At 41.3% G+C, this 20,346-nt stretch overlaps 1 protein-coding gene across 4 annotated transcripts; it reads right to left on the reverse strand.

Moving 5' to 3' along the window:
* Positions 1-1,603: 1,603 nt before the first annotated feature.
* LOC131139570 (immunoglobulin-like domain-containing receptor 2) lies at positions 1,604-20,188 on the reverse strand. 4 transcript variants are annotated; one of them, XM_058089297.2, is made up of 10 exons: positions 19,999-20,188; positions 15,703-16,104; positions 12,883-13,002; positions 8,862-8,918; positions 6,960-7,106; positions 6,725-6,892; positions 6,430-6,558; positions 5,773-6,121; positions 4,956-5,685; positions 1,604-3,059 (listed from the first exon to the last, which is right to left on the reverse strand). In XM_058089297.2, the coding sequence occupies exons 1-10, from the start codon at positions 20,111-20,113 to the stop codon at positions 3,024-3,026; spliced, it is 2,253 nt and encodes a 750-aa protein (XP_057945280.2). In that variant the 5' UTR covers positions 20,114-20,188; the 3' UTR covers positions 1,604-3,023. The 4 variants fall into 4 exon arrangements, with proteins under 4 accessions (XP_057945280.2, XP_057945279.2, XP_057945282.2 ...); XM_058089296.2 differs by having other exon boundaries at positions 1,604-3,062; positions 19,999-20,187; XM_058089299.2 differs by lacking the exon at positions 6,430-6,558 and having other exon boundaries at positions 1,604-3,062.
* Positions 20,189-20,346: the final 158 nt, after the last annotated feature.

The raw sequence follows: 20,346 nt of genomic DNA on the forward strand, positions 1-20,346 counted from the left end.
ACGAAAGTGTGCTGGCCACACCCCATTGGCGTGCGGTAGTGTGCCTGGTCTACACAATTAGAGCCCATTATCTAAAACTGTTGGTCTTACATAAAAATGCACACATTTTATTGCATTCAATGTTTTAAAAAATGTATATGGCTCTCACAGATACACATTTTAAAATATCTGGCCTTCATGGCTCTCGTAGCCAAAAAGGTTCCCGACCCCTGGTATACAGTGTTTGAGGTAAATGGTGGTCATAGCAGACACTGATTGACGGGCCACCCCCAACACAGTTTAAGCGCACATTTTGAGTGGCCTTTTATTGTGGCCAACCAATAATCATGCTGTCTATGCTCACTAACAGATTAAGACAGCAACCTTTTGTGTGCATAGAAAAAGTTTTAGATTTTTTTCCCAGCTCATGAAAATTGGGAGCAAAACCATCCCATCCATCCATTTTCTACCGCTTATCCTCACAAGGGTCGCAGGTATGCCGGAGCCTATCCCAGCTGTCTTCGGCCGAGTGGCGGGGTACACACTGGACTGGTCGCAAACCAATCACAGGGCACATAGACAAACTGTCACGTCTGCGCTTCGGTATTGCGACACGACCCCAAGATGCAGAGAGCAGGAGATCCAAGTGCAGATCGAAAGTCAATTTAATATAAACTGAAAAGGTTTACAGCAGCAGGATGCGAGCAAAGACGGTCGGAGTAGCGTGGAGAGCTACAACAAACAATGCAGCCACAAACTAGTGAGCACGCACCTGAACTAAATAGAAGGGTAACATAATTAGCAACAGGTGCGAGTAATAAGGGAACAGAAAAGCAGGCAGACAAAACAGGAAACGCTACCAAAACAAGAGCATGAAAACAGGAACCAAGGCATAGAAAATATAAACCAAATAAACTGTCACACCGGCGAGCTTGCGGATCGTGACACAAACATTCACACTCACATTCATACCAATGGGCAATTTGGAGTCGCTAGCATGATTCAAAGTAATACACCAATTTTTGATGGTATCAATTGTTTCATCATATTTCCACAGCACATTATGAGGATAAAATGTATATTTGAAAATAGTTCAAATAAGATTGTATAACAAGTCAATTTACAATTTACTGACATATGGGGAAAGATGACTGCGTTCCAGTTAAAGCTTAAGTGAAAGAAAAGGGGAGTCGCTCAACTGCATTCCTAACAAAATCTGTAAGCATGAGTGGCCACTGTCTTTACCTCCCATCAAATATGCACACTCAAGGTGCAGATATACAAGGAATTACAACCTATAAGGGATATCTTCACATTAAATTCTTTGTCATATCAAAAACATATCTAATAATCTTTCTATATTTATAGTAATAGGTAGACGTTTGTGACTTGGGTCATTAAAAATGTATGAGACTCTCCAATTAACATAACATTCCAAAAACATGTTTGGTTAATTGGTGACCCCAAATTGTCCATAGTATGAATGTGAGTGTGAATGGTTGCTTGTCGATACATGCCCTGAGATTGGCTGGGATAGGGTCCAGCACTCCCATGACCCTTGTGAGGATAAGTGGTAGAAAATGAATGAATGAATAAAAAGCATTGTAAGAATTACATTGAGACATCATTTCTACATAGTTTATTTGCTGATAATCTGGTGGATGTTTATGTTGTTTCACAGCACACCGCATCTGGGTCGATTAAACAGGTCATAGGAAACAACTGTAAACATCAGATTCCATATGGGAGACTGAGTGAGTCTTGCCATGTGAGTTTTACACCAGTTGTGTATTGAATAAAGGCAGCCTGTCACGGCAACAATGAACAAAGACATGACTCATACTTGACATTGTCTCCTTTGGCAAAAAAGTAAAGTCATCCCGCTCTGATACACACGAAGAAATAATCCAACATTGTACAATGTTTCGTGTAAATGAGCAAAACTGACATGTAAATGCTACAGTCTTAAAAAATAAAAAGCTATAGCTGATAATACTGTAGTGAGTCAAACAATGAATATTTCCATCTCAAGTCAGCCATATGTTAAATTTGCACTACTAGCTCTTACAGGCAGTCAATTTACAGTAGTCATTTTTTGCTCTTAAAAAAACACACATATAAAAAACCTCACATCATCACATAAAAAGGCTGCCATCCGTTTAGTTTGTACTGCTAGAGTAAAAAGCCAAGTTAAACTTTTGTAACACGAAACAAACACTCCCTTGGAAGAGAGTAGCTGCTGCAATTTGTGTAAACTCACACATATTAAATGATTAATACCGACTGAAAAGCAAATAAATTACCACGCTAGATGTTGAATTAAGCATCAACAGTATTAGCCCGAGCCTTTATGAGACTGGCACTTTTATATAGAACTGAAAATCCATGACATAACAAACAGGACAATGCAGAAATTCCATATGTTGCCATGGCGACAATAACTGAGGCATTTGCATACCTTGGATGCAGAATACTGTATACGATGACTGTGGCATCTTGGGATTAAGGTCACACATACTTTAGCACTGCTACTCACATCCACATATGTTACATTAGGTGATTGAAAGGACAAGTTGTAAGTTAAACTTAACACATATAAGTGATGCTTAATTATGATTATTGCTTTCTGGTCTACTATTGTTTATTACCTAAAAGACAGTGTTTCACACCTAATAGGTCCTTTATCATCCATGATGGTGACATTATATATGCTCAACTCTTCAACCAAAATGAATGCACTCACTGTGCTGGGGTCATAAAGCTACTTTCATTGGCTTCCATCCCCCCTCTCAAGGCAGATGGGCGGGTCCTGCAGGAGCGACATTCCAGGTCATCCACTAAACCCACATTAGTTCAGCTCTGTATTCTGGGTAAGCAGTGACACAAACCAAGCAGTGATGACATCAGCGGTAAAGATGGCATACTGTATATACGTGTGCCATCCATGTCTTCGTCCAACAGTACCAGCTGCAGTACTGTAGCTCCCATTGAATCACATGGTCGCACATTCCTACCCCCCTCCAACCTCTGAGCCTTTTAGCCAATCAAACGATGAGGGAATCCCGGCTGAGAAGAGTGCCCTGCTGAGAAAAAAAACAATAGGTTTACATGAACACATCGTTATAAATAGATTAAGAGGTTAGGCCACACAGGTTATATTGGACACAGAACCTGGGACAAACGGGACTTCACATTTTAACTCCGGTAAACATGCTCATTTTGAGCAGAACTTTTTATGTTGAAGAATGTTTTTTCCCAAGGTTTGTTAGGAAGGAAATAACCAGTAATGAATGTAAGTAAAGTAAGTAAAGGGTTGGATGGAGAGCAGAAAATTCTACCTAGTCTTCATTCTGGTAGCATGAGAACCTGACCTGTCAAAGGTACAGCAGGTTCGTTAGAATGACACAACTTTCAACAATAATACACGCTTGCTGGGTCCCTTTGAGTTACAACATCATATACGGCGACATGATCCAATTGAAAAGATGGATCAAAAATGTGTCCATACGAAGATTTGAGTGATTCTGACAGAGATGCACGAGTATTAGTATGTGTGTCTGCGTGTTTATTAGGTTGGGCAATACGGAACCCAGCATGTATGACAATGTTTTTGGGATGCATCATGATATAAAACGATATGAAATTTTAATTCAGCTGAGTCTTGTATAAAAAGCTACAAACGTTAAGCCTTACCTTGGAATACACTTGTATCTGAACACATTGCTACTAAATCTTCAACAAACTGTAATGAAGATATTTTTATAACACTGCTTGTTTTGTAGACATGGGGCAGACGGTGCTCTTAATTTGAAGGACAGTCACAGAAGTGTCACAGAGAATGTCTATTTGCATCTAAGACGAGTTGCGTTCAAAATAAACGTGATTTTTTTTCCCATTTTGTTTCACTCAGTAACAAAATACCGCTCTCTCTAACGCAGGGGTCTCAAACACGCGGCCCGCGGACCAAATGTGGCCCGCAGGACACTAGTTTGAGGCCCCCGCCTTGATATGAAAGTTTAATGTTAGTGCGACCCGCGCAAGTTTGATATGGATGCTGTATGGTATCATGTACCCAGAAAAAATTATTACGTTTGATTAATGTTCATGTTAAAGGTTAAATAACTTAGTTAGTTATCCTCCCTATCCGTGTGGAAGTGGTAAGTTTTTGGCTATTTAAGTTTAAAGGAAATAACTTGAAGGCTACCGTTTAGGTCGCTAGCTCTCTAGTTTGCGAGTTAGCATGTGTCTCAAGACCCTGCAGTTGCGCAATATGTTGTAAATAAAAAGAGTATAAATGTGACTATAGTCGTGTTTTGTCATGTCTACAGGGCTCTAATAATGCTTTGTTAATTTTAATCTGAAAAAATAATTTGTCTACCCACCAACTATGTTTTTTTTATTATTTGCCGTTTTATTGTTATTATTATATTTTTTTATTTGTTACTGATTGATTTTCTTTATTCTTGATTTGTTTATTTATTTTTCATCTTATTTTGTGTAGAAAAAAAAAGTTATTTGAGAACAGTGGAATGTTTTTCTTGTAGAAAATCGAAACCAAAGCTAAGTTTATTCCGTTTTCAATAAATGCGGTTTTTTTTTTTTTTTTGAAAACCTGATGCGGCCCAGTCTCGCCCAGACCCTAGCTCCAGTGGCCCCCAAGTAAATTGAGTTTGAGACCCCTGCTCTAACCCAACTGTCTTCAGGCAAGAGTGGTACACCCTGGACTGGTTGCCAGCCAATCACAGGGCACATACAGCATAGACAAACAATCATTCATACTCACATTCATACCTAAGGGTATAACATGCATGTTTTTGGAATGTAGGAGAAAAACAGAGTCCCCGTAGAGAGAGCAAATACTTGGAAGCGCAGAGTTATTGAATATCCCTTGTAAGGTCAATAGTTAAAATTTAGTGGGAACCTATGTCAATACTTCTGTCCACATCTGCAGCTGAGCATTACCAGAGGAAACTCACCACTTTGCGAGACTTGTCTCTGGCCTCTTCTCTGCGATGAAGTGGGGAAGGGGTGTGAGGTTGTGGAGAGCGGATGCATGCTGGGAGCGGCCGTGGAGCAGGCCTGTCAGTTCTGCTTCGCTCTGTATCCGAGTAAAAGGCCAGGGAATCTGCTTCTGGCCTGTTGCTAGGTGACCTGCTACAGTTTCGGCTTGACTCTCCGTTACTCTTTTTCAAGCTGCTCTTTGAGGGTGTGTCTGAGTCCTCCTCTCCCCGGGGGCCACTTTTCCCGTGGTTGACTCCTCGTAACTTAGCCTTACGCTCCAACAGGCTATTCAGGAATGTGCCGTCATAGTCTTTTTCTTGAGAAGAAGTTGATGGCGGATTCATACTGGTAGGGACTGGGACGGAACACTCATTGCCACAGTTGCCCCGACTCTTTGTGGGGGAGGGCAGTGGACTTATGTTATGTCCATTTTTCCTGTGTCTCCTGGGTCGGTCGTCGTGGTCACTGCTGTCTCCAAGCTCATTGTGATTGTCGTAATAGTGCTGTGGTGGACCATGACGGTACAAAGGATATCGGCTGAACTCACGAAGCTCTGTGTCATCGTCTTCATCTTCCCTTTTATCTGCTCGTCTGCCTCCTCGTTGCTTGTAGGTGGTAGCAAACTCTTCCAACTCATCCAACGAGCCAGTGCGTCCCACGGTGCTATAGGTCTTTCTTTGCAGATGTTCTGATCGAGGGTTCCACCTGTAAATTACAACAGGATGCTGAGACAAGGAAGTACAGTGTAGGTGGGTATGTGTGTCTATAAGAGATGTATTTGCCTAACCATACCTTTTGTTAGAGTTCTCTTCGGTGTGGTTTTGCTGCCGATGATTACGGACATGCTTGCGAGACTGAAACGAGGGAGGGGGGTCATCACTGTAGCGGCGTGGTGGGACGGGATCCTCTCCATAGTGACAGGGCTCTGACTCGGGGCCCTTGTGGTAATGCTGAGGTGAAGAAGGGGGGTTGTCATGGTACCGCTGTGGCTCGGGGCTGCGGTTTTCCCTATATCGTCTCGGTTCAGGTTGAGGGTCGTGATCTGAGATAGGTGGAAGTGCTTTCTTCTGGACATTCCGGAATGTTTGGCGGAAGCCGTTTTCACCTTCATGGAGGGAACTCAGCTCGGAGAGACCACAGGCTGGATTGATTACAAATGAATGGATGGGTGAATCCTCAACCAAGGATTGGAATCAGAATTGAATGAGGATGCAAAAAGAGAAACTGCAAGATCTTGAAAAGGATTTGACTTCAGGTAAGAAAAGCACACAAGTTTGGAGATCAAAAGTAAAGAAAATTGAAAAGGCAGAGTGCATAAATACAGAGAAACATGCAAATGCGATAACAAGATAAATATTCCAGCAGGCAGTGCCCAAGGATTATATCAGCATGCTATATAAAAGAAGCTCATGCACAGTAAAAGCCACAGGACAGTTTTGTGAAGCTTACACTGGTGGCTGGTGGACCTGGTAGGGTTGAAGTGAGCCAGTTGGTTCTCTACATACTGTAGAACCCTGAGAGTGTCTTGGTCTTGTGGTGAAGGCAAGCGGTAGGGAGCTCCTACACCATGTATTGGAACTGGACATAAACACTTGACCCATCAGCACTGAGGAGCTGTGTATGTTTAACACTATGTGCTTTTCTTACTGTGTCCCTCACTACTACGCTTTTCAAATTAGCATCAAGTTAATTATGATTACAGTTTGGTTGAATAATTCATTTGGCAAATGTAAATATGACTTACCTGCTGTGAGTAGACTACCATCTGAAGGGGGGGCAGATGACATCTTTTCCACCAGGGAAGGGGGAGCGATGGGTACCATGGCGGGCACCCCAGAAACAAAGTATGGCATGTAGGCAGGTGTCTGCGGGGTGGAGGTACCCGTCTTTATACCCTTTCCTGCCTCGTACACTAGAATAAGAAGGGAGAATGAGAACATCTGGCGATGTTGGAGCTCTATTTGTGTGTTTCTACTCACAATGTCTCGGGCAGCAGCACGTATCAGGGCAGCAGCAGCAGCTCACATAGCAGCAGCATGAGTGAGGGCAACACTGGCACCAACACACCCCAACCAGCAGAAGGAATAACACAATGCCCAGTGCCACGGCAGCTACAAACACCCATTCTGAAAGAGCACAGAATACACAGGGAAATAAGCACAGACACACATTCATGAACCCATTTTTTACTTACTATTCCCTTAATCAATTGTTCCTTGCAGCCTCGGTGACAACATAAAACCTTTGGCTGGACTGTTAAAGGCCTATAATAAAGACCCGTATTACATAGCTGCAGCACTGACAAAGACCATTAACTCTTTATCCAACAATTATGAGCACCATTGCTAAATACTAATCTCACCCAGTTGTTGAAAAAAACAATCCCCCACAGCATCACCATAAGAACATATACAGCAAGTGTAATGTGATTATAGATTATAGTCAAACTGAACAATCATTTACAAAAAGTTGACAACACATCAATCTCATCATCCTCATCAATTACATCAATTCTGCTTTCCTTAACCAGATTTATGAACAATTCTGAACCATGAAACAAAGCAAAAAATAGGACAGCCCTGTAAGTCAGACTCATCTCCATCATCATCAAAACAGTTGACAATCCAAACTAGAATAACTCTTGATAAAACAATACTGGTCAGGAGGACTGGGCATAGATAATTATACCTCTGGCACAGCAGATAAACTACATGTTGTCACAGTGTCTCTGGAGACAGAAAGGAAAGTAGGCATTCTTTGCAAAAGCAAAGTCTACCGTGTTTACACACAAACACACACACACACACAAAGGAAATCAGAGTTTGCAACAGGACAAAAAGAACAGTTAATGCTGCTGCTGTCACCTAAGATACTGCAGCTTTGGCTGTTCCATTTCAGCTTCTGACGACATCTCATTTACATAATTTACACACACACATAAACACAGAATACAAGCTTTCAGTATTAATTTCCAGTGACTGAATAGTTTCATTCCATGTTGTCCTTCTTCCTTAAAGTTATTCCACAAACAACAAGGCATTATGTGATGATTTTGGGAACTTAATGTCCCATAAACAAAAGTTCCTCACAGTAGATTACCATGTTTGTACTGTCAAGCAATGGGATAGCATGCTAACCACAACGATAACTACCTTAAATTACCATAATGGCTGTTTTCCAGCCCCGTCACACATGCAAGAGGGACAGTGGATTCATGTGTCTGGCTCTGAAAATGTTCTCTTATATGGTTAAATTCCAAACACCTTGCTAAAGGAGGTAGAACAGCATTACTTTCACCAGGTTTACATTTGGAATTCCTCACTATTTCTGTATGACGTTATCAGTCATACAGCACTGATATGGCTGGACTGGATTTACACTACACAAGTCGAATAAGCAAGTTTGTTTTTCTCCAAGTGGCAAAATTTGTATATGCAGCCATGTATAAAAGCAGAAACACAATCATCTATGCAAATAAATCCAAACTACAAAAGAAGGCCATTAAGTTTACACATGCCTTATAAACCTATGGGGTAGAGTCATGCATTGTGATGTGCGCACTTGTTGATGCTGTCCCTTATTTATTTGTGTTCATCTCTTTTCCTGTCTTCTGAGCATGTGCTGTTGGGTTGTTGTTTCAGGTGTTCAATAAATGTAAACAATGTGATATAGAATATGGATCACGTTAAATTCATGAAACATTTTAAAAAAACACTAAGCTACTGTAGAAATCGAACCAGAATATTTGTAGTTAATACACTTCACACATGAGTTACTACTGCAGTTAGAGCGGTCAGTAGTGTTAGAAATGAATGAAAGAAGTGAATGAAATGTTAGAATGAAAGAAAGCAGGTGAGGGGTCAGGTACATTATGCCCATACCTGGCATAATCTTCAAATCAAAGTCTGGTAGAAGATCTTCAGAGACACCTGAGAATCCTGGAGAGAGCACAGGCGAAAAGGAGAGGGAAAAGCACTGAGGTTGACGTAAACAAAGAAAGTTATTGGTGTAGCAGCAAGTATGAAGACGAGAAATAAGCAATAATTAAACACAATCACCAGACACATAAATAGGTACACTTGCACAAGCTCTTGAAATCCAATTGAAACACTTCCCCAAGCAATCTTTGAAGACCCTGTCTGGTAATGGTGGCCGAAGGAAAAGGAATGTTGTCAGGAAGATAAAGTGCATGCTGCAGTGGGACATGCAGGGCAGTGAGGAAACATTCTGAAACTTGCCAGACTTCACAATTTTATCCTATTCGTCAGACTTAGATGAGTCTCTAAAGAGAAGACCATGGAGCATGTGTGTCCCAACCTGTGAGACAAATTAGGATTCAATGATTGTTGTGGGCAATTCCATTACTGTTACATGCAGTCGTGCGAAAGTATGGGTGAAGTCTGAAAAAGATTGGTTGTTTTAATATTCGTTATTTAGTGATTTCTACATGCAAACCAACATATGGCATGATACAACACAAATATCTCCCCAAGCGAATCACTCACACACACACCAATGAAAGTGAAGCCATGACATGAGACCCACTCCAAAAAAAGTGTCTTGAAGCTTGGGCAGGTAAGCTGGCAGTAGAGGCAGCATTCATTCATTCATTCATTTTCTACCGCTTTTTCCTCACGAGGGTCGCGGGGGCGCTGGAGCCTATCCCAGCTGTCTTCGGGCGAGAGGCGGGGTACACCCTGGACTGGTCGCCAGCCAATCACAGGGCACATATAGACAAACAGCCATTCACACTCACATTCATACCTATGGACAATTTGGAGTCACCAATTAACCTAGCATGTTTTTGGAATGTGGGAGGAAACCGGAGTATCCGGAGAAAACCCACGCATGCACGGGGAGAACATGCAAACTCCACACAGAGATGGCCGAGGGTGGGAATTGAATCCTGGTCTCCTAGCTGTGAGGTCTGCGCGCTAACCACTAGACCGGAGGCAGCATTATGATGCTAATTTTAAGATAATGATAGTCAATGAAGCAGAGTCTTCAAACAATGAATACATGAGAACAAAAAATAAATTCATACCTATGGACAATTTGGAGTCACCAGTTAACCTAACATGCATGTTTTTGGAAACCGGAGTACCCGGAGAAAACCCATGCATGCACAAGGAGAACATGCAAACTCCACACAGAGATGGCCGAGGTTGGAATCAAACTCGGGTCTCCTAGCAGTGTGGCCTGCGGGCTAACCACTAGTCCGCCGTGCCGCCCATATTTTGCCATCATACATACATATCAATATCCTCAGTTTGCTGTACCCTGGTCTCTGCAATAAATCAACTACACTAAACGCATGCTGGAGTATGCTGTCTCTGTTCATCAAATGCAAGGACCATGCCGTCACCTCTCAGCAGCAAAGGGTAACACATATTCCTCCCATTCTCCCTCCAGCATCCTTGTGAGGGTGTAGAGCTGGTGTTCTGTGGCTGGGACGAAAACCACATTAAACATCTTGTAGCCGAGGTTTGACCATCAGTCGTACCATTCTCTCTAGTACCCTGGGATAGACTTTCCCAGGGAGGCTGAGGAGTGTAATCCCTCTATAGTTGGAACACACCCTCCGGTCACCATTCTTAAAAAGGGGGAGCGACAACCCGGTCCGCCAATCCAAAGGTACTGTTCCCGACTTCCACCTAATGTTGAAGAGACATGTCAGCCAAGACAGTCCTTGAGGAAGCCAAGGACCATCCAGAGCTTTGAGGAATTCAGTCTTAACACACTATACACTAAAGTAAACTATGTGTAGCTTTATTTTGTTTATGTTCTGTTGCTTGAAGGCCAACAACAGGTAGTACTTTTACACTAGTACATGACAGGATTTCCTGTTTTGAACAGAACAGAAATTCTTAGCCTCTACATGATTCACAGTAGTTATTCGAGTACATTTTATACACATACACATTTTATACACATTACATTATTTCTTACAGTCTTCAACATTAGCTGAGTGTTGGACATGGTGTCACCTCCATCTTTTGTATTGTATATACTGTCCCTTTGGCCCTGAGTGCCATTAAATAATGTCTATTTTCTTGCGAGTGAAGCCATTTGCTCATAAAACAAAGGAACCCCCCCCAAACCATTCTCATTGAGGCCCTACAGTTGTTATGGAAACACAAGTGCCTCACATGCTGTATCGAATACATTGCGAGAAGGAGAAAACGTAAAACCTGTATCAACCTGTGGTGTAATTCTGCCATGTTACAATTAAGACATTGCGGGCTCAACTCAACTCACAATGTGATCTTATTTAAATAAAGATTTGCAGAGGGCATATGTGCTTTTAAAAATACACATAGAGCGTAGTCCAAGACCAGGTCTCTCAATGGTTACTACGGTAACAGTTGGATCTGCACATAAATAGAGCAGTCACTGTGACACACAATGGCACAACCAACACAAACTGCAGATAGAAACTACATTTACGTATTTAAGTCAAATAATGTACCTGCTAAATACAGCTCATCTGCAGGAACTGTTTCAAAAACTAGGACTATACAGCAATAAAACAGACTGAGCAGGAACAGTTGCTATGACAACAGATCAACCAACATTTACCAAGAAATGCCACTGCTTGTTATAAATCAGCTTAATAATGAGATTCTGTTGTTCTCTTGGTGGTGAAAGGGTCGACATATGAATGGCATATTATGCAACTGCAGCAATTTAGAGTCTGCAAATATTTTTCTACAAAGGCTTGAGCACCAGGCCTGCTTAAACAAGAGGAGAAACACTTGTATGGTCAAATTTCCACTCAAGTGGAGCAGTGCGGCAGTAGGACTCTCGGGTGAGCTACCTATTCTGAATTTTCAAAAATATTCCCACATTTAGTGTATTCCACCCACAGGCTGCCTCATATTAAAATGCATTTCTTTTGCTGGTGGGGAATCAGGAACACAAACCACTTGTGCCTGATGGCACCCCCGCTTATCCTCACGAGGGTCGCGGGGTTGCAGGGGCCTGATAGGGCAAACAACCATTCACACTCACATGCATACCTATGGACAATTTCGTGTCGCCAATTAACCCAGCATGCATGTTTTTGTGGGAGAAAACCAACGCATGCACAGGGATAACATGCAAACTCCACAGAAAGATGGCTGTGTGTGGAATTGAACTCGGGGCTCCTAGCTGTGAGTCCTCCACGCTAACCACTCCACCGTGCAAGGGGTCTTCAGGAATTAAAGCAAATAAACAGAGGAACAGGGCTTGGGGGAGGGCAGAGTTCTTATCTGCTTACAGACACACCCATATAAGGAAATCCGCCCTCTATGACATCACGAAGGCGCATTTTTACGACGCCTTTTGAAACCAAGCGTTTTGAGCCATCCCAAACTTTTTTCAGGGGTCACTTCCAAATGTGCAAACCACATTATCTGAAACTTTGGCCTCATTTAACATGAGAATACAACATTCTAACTACATTTATAGGTCAAAAAAGTGGAAAAAAGGATAAGAGGTCCCCTTTTTTTGACAACACTACAAAGTCTAATTATTGCCCCTATCAACTAATTCAAACTGGGGATACAATAAAGTCAGATTTTTGTTATAACTTTTCTGATTGTAATTTTAATTTAATGTATTATATTAGTCTGTACTTCATAGCTTTAATGTAATTTAAACTTCTTTTACAATGACAAAATGACACAAAAAGCACACACTCTATGACGTTAAATAAGTGCAAAAAGGTAACAAAACTGAATTTCAAAAAATAAATAAATGTAAACTGAATTTCAAAAAACAAATAAATGTAAAAACAAAAGAAAAACAAGGGGAAAAACTGAATTTGGGTAAAAAAAAAATTAAAACATAGGGCCCTAGGACTCAGTACAACATGGTATTTCCATGTCCATATAGTCAGGGGAGGTATTATCACCTTACCAAGAACCAATAGCTCCACAGACGCTTCATTCTGTCCTTCCAGGTCATCAGATATAACCACTTTGCATGTGTACACTCCGCTGTCCCCCCACTGGACCTCTGCAATGCGAAGGTCAGCCTCTGAATGTGACAGACAAATAAAGAATAGATTAAAAAAATAACACGGTTTGTGCTGCTTGAAGTAGTGATAATGAAAATACATTGTCCAAAAGAATAGAGGTCAGAGGAATGTGATATGAAAATACAAATTGTCCGTATTCAGCTAGGTGACCAACAATCTTATATATATTATATAATATTAGATACCCTTGCAAAGACTAATCCCCTTTTCAATTACTTGGACGTGTTGAAACTAGATCAGAATGGCACACACTTCCCTTTGTGTTCATCCATACAACCACAATATGCGGCCCACAATGCATTGCTCCATCATGTGCCCTTTTGTTTGTATGTTCCCCAAATGCATGCGTGGGTTTTCTCCGGGTACTCCGGTTTCCTCCCACATTCCAAAACCATGTTAGGTTAATTGGCAATTCCAAATTGACCATCGGTATGAATGTGAGTGTGAATGATTGGTTGTCTATATGTGCCCTGTGATTGGCTGGCGACCAGTCCAGGGTGTAGCCTGCCTCTCACCCGAAATCAGTTGGGATAGGCTCCAGCATAACCCCATCTCTTTACACAGCCCTACTATTGCTTTGATGCAACAAGAGGTTCAGCTAAGGGAGTGTATGTGTATTATGCATGTACTGCGTGTGTGCGCGTGTGTGTGTGTGTGAAGACAGAGAGGTATTCTTGTTTTCAGCTCTCAGATTTATGGAGTACTAACTCTGGGTGAAGAATCAAGCCTCTCTTCAGCATCCAGGAGCACACACAAAAGAAATAGTTTCATGCTGTCCTCTAATTCATCCTGACCTCTTGCTCCTTCACTCTTTCATGCCTCAGTGTCCCTCTTTTAGTTTTTCACCCACCACACACTGTAAAAAATGTCCTCTATGTTCAATGTATCTTTTACCGTTGGATTCTCCCAGTCATCAGTACTCAGACGCTGGTTGTGTGGGGGATGGTGGCACAGTTACTACACTGTATGAGGAATTACTAATTAGATAAAATACATTAGATAAAGTGCAGGAGTTAAAGGAGAGACTGGCCGCAGTCGAGTGGTGCATGCCTGGGCAGCTTGTCACTCCCCCTTCTTCCTTGGCAAACAGGAAAAGGAAATGAATTATACAGCCTATTTCCTGGCTGTTGTTTTGATATGTCTGATCCCCCACAATAACCAGCAGCATTGTATTGTCTTGTGTGGATGGTTCTCCAGCCAAACTACAGTACACGTTGAGTTTAGTGGACAATTCAATGATATCCAAAACACTGTCCGAAATTGTTTTATACTGTACATTTTGGGCTAAATGAAGAGGAGTGTGTGATGAAATGCAGTTCTATTCAACTAGACTACTAAATTATAAACTATTGGAAATTATCCATCAGAATAATGCATTATATGTAGATGTACAGTATATAATGTAAATTTCCAGTATGGCTCTTGGTTGTCATTAGTTTTATCTTTTTCTTATGCTGCAGGTGTACCTAATGTAGGGCTGTAACAATATGAACATTTCATATCACAAATAAAATGAACTAAAATTGTCACTATTATCATTCATTCATTCATTTTCTACCGCTTTTTCCTCATGAGGGTCGCCGGGGTGCTGGAGCCTATCCCAGCTGTCTTGGGGCAAGAGGCGGGGTACACCCTGGACTGGTTGCCAGCCAATCACAGGGCACATATAGACAAACAACCATTCACACTCACATTCATGAGATTCATACTCACATTCATGAGTTCATGGATATGGATAATAAAGCCCTCTTTATTATCATGATTATCATTATGATTATTATCCATTATTGTTGAATGTCTTCAAATGTTTCTTTAAATTACTGACAGACACACTAAAGCCTAACATTAATCAATTTTCTATGTCACTTATTCTCACTAGGTTGGCGTGCATGCTGGAGCCTATCCCAGCTGTCTTCAGGCGAGAGGCGGGGTACACCCTGGACTGGTGGCCAGCCAATCACAGGGCACATATAGACAAACAACCATTCACACTCACATTCATACCTATGGACAATTTGGAGTCACCAATTAACCTAGCATGTTTTTGGAATGTGGGAGGAAACCCACGCATGCACGGCGAGAACATGCAAGCTCCACACAGAGATGGTCGAAGGTGGAATTGAACCCTGGTCTCCTAGCTGTGAGGTCTGCGCGCTAACCAGTCGACCGCCCTCTTTATTATCATGATTATCATTATCATTATTATCCATTATTGTTGAATGTCTTCAAATGTTTCTTTAAATTACTGACACAAACACTAAAGCCAAACATTAATCCATTTTCTATGCCACTTATTCTCACTAGTTTGGCATGCATGCTGGAGCCTATCCCAGCTGTCTTCGGGTGAGAGGCGTTGTACACCCTGGACTGGTCGTGAATCACTATGTTTGGAATAGAAATGTCAGCTAGCTACATTTACGTTTACACATGATAGGTTTAGTTCAGATATAAAACAAGTGTGCTGTATTGGTGTATTTCATCCATGTATGTTGTGTGTTGCAGGAAAACTCAGGCATGGAGCTTTAAATGGTTACAGTCACGTTCATTTTGCTGTATCCTACATAGAATATAGTGCTAGTCCTGTATTATAATTTCTAAATAAATAAAACAAAATAAAATAAACTTCAAATTTGGAGAAAGCAGTGGCGTAGACTGCATGGGTGTGATGAGGGGAAGAAAAACATTGGCGTGGTCCTTACTGTTGATGATGGAAATGTCTCTGTTCTTGTAGTACTCTGACAGTGTGATCGAAGATCCGGAAATGGACGCCACAGTTCGCACCGTGCGGCTGCTGTCAGAGCAGTCAAGGTAGTTTGTTGTCATGGCGGTCTCGTAGCCTCCTCCACCTCCCCCGCCTCCACCATTTCCTCCAATCAGGCCTCCTCCTCCTCCTCCGAACCCTCCGCTTAGGCTGTCTGGGAAGCTAAAAGAATCCCGTGTGCGGTCGCGGCAGTACGACTTGTAGACCCACTGCACTACAGGTGTATGGGTGGACACGCTGGTGTACTGACATGGCAACACCACCGACTGGAACAGGACAGCATATTTCTTCTCATCTCTTACAAAAACATGAACTCCACTGCAATGCTGAGGGAGGAGACCTTAGGGAGGATAGAGAGAAAATGAGAAAACTTCAGTAAAGCAACAGATCAACATAGAAAAAAAATGAGTGAATATTATTAACACAGTGGGCTCTAATTTTGTAGACCAGGTGCCTGCCTAGAGCCACGCCTACACCACGCAAACGGGGTGTGGCCAGTGCACTTTTGTGAGCAGTGCAGTCTGTAACAATAAATAAGTTACTGTAATGTAATTCAGTTCATTTAATTTGAATACCGCTTTTTCCTCACAAGGGTCGTGGGGGGTACTGGAGCCTATCCCAGCTTTGGGCGAGAGGCGGGGTACACCCTGGACTGGTCGCCAGCCAATCACAGGGCACATATAGACAAACAACCATTCACACTCACATTCATACCTATTGACAATTTGGACATGGACTGCGCGCTAACCACTCGACCGCCGTGCAACCCAACAAACAAGTTACTCTAATCAAAATATTTAAGAACATTTTAGTACTGCAAACTTAAACTCAAGTTACAATAATCCAATTATGTAGTCTAACTTCAGTACTGCACACTCACAATGATTAGGTATATCCTATGTAATTCATCTAAGTTAACAAATTACTCTGAGACAATATATGCAAGTTTGCATATATTTTATATGTAAAGTAAACTCACTATATTTGACAGTGTGAGCTAAATGATTAAGCTGCTCCATCAGACATTGTTTGGAAGCTTGTGAAGCTGCAGGACTCTCGAGTCACATGATGACCAGGAGATTGAACTCAGCAGTTTTAGAGCAACATTCACCAAAGGGTCTTAAGAAAAATGCCACCCCCACACATCCACACCCACTACCATCTGTGTAAACACAAGGTGCATATGATAAAGTAAACTACTACAATTTAATACAGTACGGTCCATTTGTGTTCCCAATGTACATCAAACATACATAATTACAGTGCAATCTCTCCCTGCGGTTGTGCAATTTGACTAAAACATGTTCCTCAAGTCGTTCAGAAGTTGAGATCGGTTCGCCATCTTGCATGATGTCATGCAAAATGTCAGTACACCTCACAAAACCTACTAAAAGATTAGAGCAGGGGTCGGGAACCTTTTTAAGAGAGCCATGAAGGCCAGATATTTTAAAATGTGTATCTGTGAGAGCCATATACATTTTTTTAAACATTGAATGCAATAAAATGTGTGCATTTTTATGTAAGACCAATAGTTTTAGATAATGGGCTCTAATTACTTAGACCAGGCACACTACCCCACGCCAATGGGGTGTGGCCAGCACACTTTCGTGAGCAGCGCAGTGTCTAATAATAAATCAAATACTTGTTGCCATTAATACAACTTCTGCTGCTGCATAATTTTGCACCGTACTCAGTATATTTCATTCTTTTGGCCATCTTTGCCAGAAGGCTTGGTTCTGCAGCTTTAGCTAGGTGACTATTTGACTAAAGGAGAAAAGTTTATATTTACATGTTGACATCTCAATGACCGAGGTAGACTACAGCATTACCCAGTAATAATCAAGTTTTGGTGTTTGACCTGGAAAATATCAGGAAAGATGGATATGGTCGGCCGTATTGCAGTAGAAAATAGATGGATGAATTAAAATGCATAAAAAAGTTTTTGATTTTTAATATTATTTTTAACAGTCATTTCTGTGATGTTTACTTTAAAATGTTAGCAAAAATACATTTTTATTGTGGTAAGAAATGCTTGAGAGCCAGATACAGTCATCAAAAGAGCCCTACCTGGCTCCCGAGCCATAGGTTCCCTACCTCTGGATTAGAGCATCAAATGATGATACCAAACAGAATATTCAAAATAAAACAATAAATGTTGAGTATGCAATCAACCATTCATTCATTCATTTTCTACCGCTTGTTCTCACAAGGGTTGCGGCGGTGCTAGAGTCTATCCCAGCTGTCTTTGGGCGAGAGGCGGGGTACACCCTGGACTGGTTGCCAGCCAATCACAGGGCACATATAGACAAACAACCATTCACACTCACATTTATATGTTCAAAACTGCACATTTGGTACTTGCATGAAAGCACCAAACATGGGACATTGAAAGGTGGAAGGAAGTATTCTCTAATGTAACCTTGATGGTCCTGGTGGCTTCCAACATTATGGAATTACAAGGAGATCTCACAGCTGGCTGTGATGTTTTCCACACAGTGCAATGCGCCATCATCATTCCTTGGCGATGAATAGTTGTTAAGATCTGGCTTTCATTTTTTCTCAAAGAGGATGAGGAGGAGATACCGCGAATATACCATCAAAGGGTCTCCTTTTTGGCGATGTAAAGCAGGAACACAATAACTGAATTAACTGCTGTGATATGGAGACGGTGTAGGATTTAATAGGTGTAACTTAGCATTCTGTAACAAGGACCTGAACAGCAGTGTACGATCCACAAATCAACTAATATATTTCCTGGTTCAATTAGAATTGGTATTCACACAGACCACTTCATCGTGCCGTTCACATTTTGAGACCAAGATGACACCCAACAACTGATTAACAGTATGCGTGGCTTCAAACGGGACGTTCTCAGGGAGAAGTGGCCATAATAAATAAATATAAATAAATATAATAATAATAAAACAGCAAATAATAAAAACTTAAGAAACCACATATAGTTGGTGGGTTTTTTTTCAGATTAAAATTAACAAAGAATTATTAGAGCCCTGTAGTCACATTTATATTTTTATTCTTTTTATTTACAACATATTGCGCAACTGCAGGGGTCTTGAGACACATGCTAACTCGCAAACTAGAGAGCTAGCGTCCTAAACGGTAGCCTTCAAGTTATTTCCTTTAAACTTAAATAGCCAAAAACTTACCACTTCCACACGGATAGGGAGGATAACTATTAACAGTTATTTAACCTTTAAGATGAACATTAATCAAACGTAATAATTTTTTCTGGGTACATGATACCATACAGCATCCATATCAAACTTGTGCGGGCCGCACTAACATTAAATTTTCATATCAAGGCGGGGGCCTCAAACTAGTGTCCTGCGGGCCACGTTTGGCCCGCGGGCCCCGTGTTTGAGACCCCTGGTTTAGAAGGTCACCGAATGTCATTAGCAGGTTGCAACAGAGATACAGAGAGTTACGCCTTTCTGCAAGATGTATTCTATGTAGTTGACTATCTACATTGGAGCATTCCACACAGTACATACTGATGTACTGTACTTTTGGTGAAAATGGGAGTATAAACATTCCTGATTACTTACTTCCGTGATAAACTGCTTACTGGCATTTTGGAATACAAAATTGCATCAGACTGATAAGAAATCCCCTGGAATAGTTTTCTCTTGACTTAAAGGAATTGCAGCTTCAAGGAATTGCAGTAACAAAGGCAAGGGGGCTGACTGGTTATCCTGGGATCACAGACAGGCTCTGAAGCAATCCATGCTTTATTACTTTTCAGAACAAAATACCTCCATAGGAGAACGTACAAGCGCGGGAAGGGGGTAAAGGGTTATTTTGTGGAAGATGTAGCAAGAATCTTAAACAATACTTGAATACAGTTGAACTTGTTTACAAATTCTCTCTCAAAAACAATTATGGTCATCCGCAAAGCAAAGCCAATTTCACTGAGGGAAACATACAAACGAAACCATGAAACTCTTAATCCTCAATCCTATAGTAGGATTGTTCACTCATGATTTACTTTTAACAGACAGCACTGGCTGACCAGAAGGAAAACTTCCATATTACTGTTCCTCTTTCCTGGCGAAATCACGGCATTCTGGTAAAAAAAAAAAAATCCAAATCGCAGGGCAGAATCTTTTAAGATTATTGTTACTGGCATCTTTCGTTTGAAATAGTTAGTCCACATATCAGACAGTAAAGGCTACAATGAAAACTTAATGGGACTTGTGAACCTGTTCCTTCCACCTACCTGCCAAACAAACGACAGAGATCCACCACTTTAGTATTAAAAACACGTTCCAGACGCTGCAGTTGACTTCCATTTGATTCAAACGGACGTTGAGCTCTTCACTCTTTCGTTTCATCCCTTCATGTCACTTGTGTTTAATTCCAGTGTACTGGTACGTAACGGAACGTTGCGTAAATGGCGTCAGGATAACACTTCTACACTCTTCCTGTACAGGATTTTCACAATAAGAATTAAGTGCACATAAATTATCGATCAAAATATGCTGTTCCCATTTTTAAATTTGAATAAACCGTATAATCTCTATTTTGCTGGTGTATTTGGTGTGTGGGTTTAAATAATTTGATTTTA

Source organism: Doryrhamphus excisus, linkage group LG13 (assembly GCF_037039965.1).
Source record: "Doryrhamphus excisus strain RoL-2023G ecotype Guam linkage group LG13, RoL_Dexc_Guam_v1.1, whole genome shotgun sequence".
NCBI lineage: Eukaryota > Metazoa > Chordata > Actinopteri > Syngnathiformes > Syngnathidae > Doryrhamphus > Doryrhamphus excisus.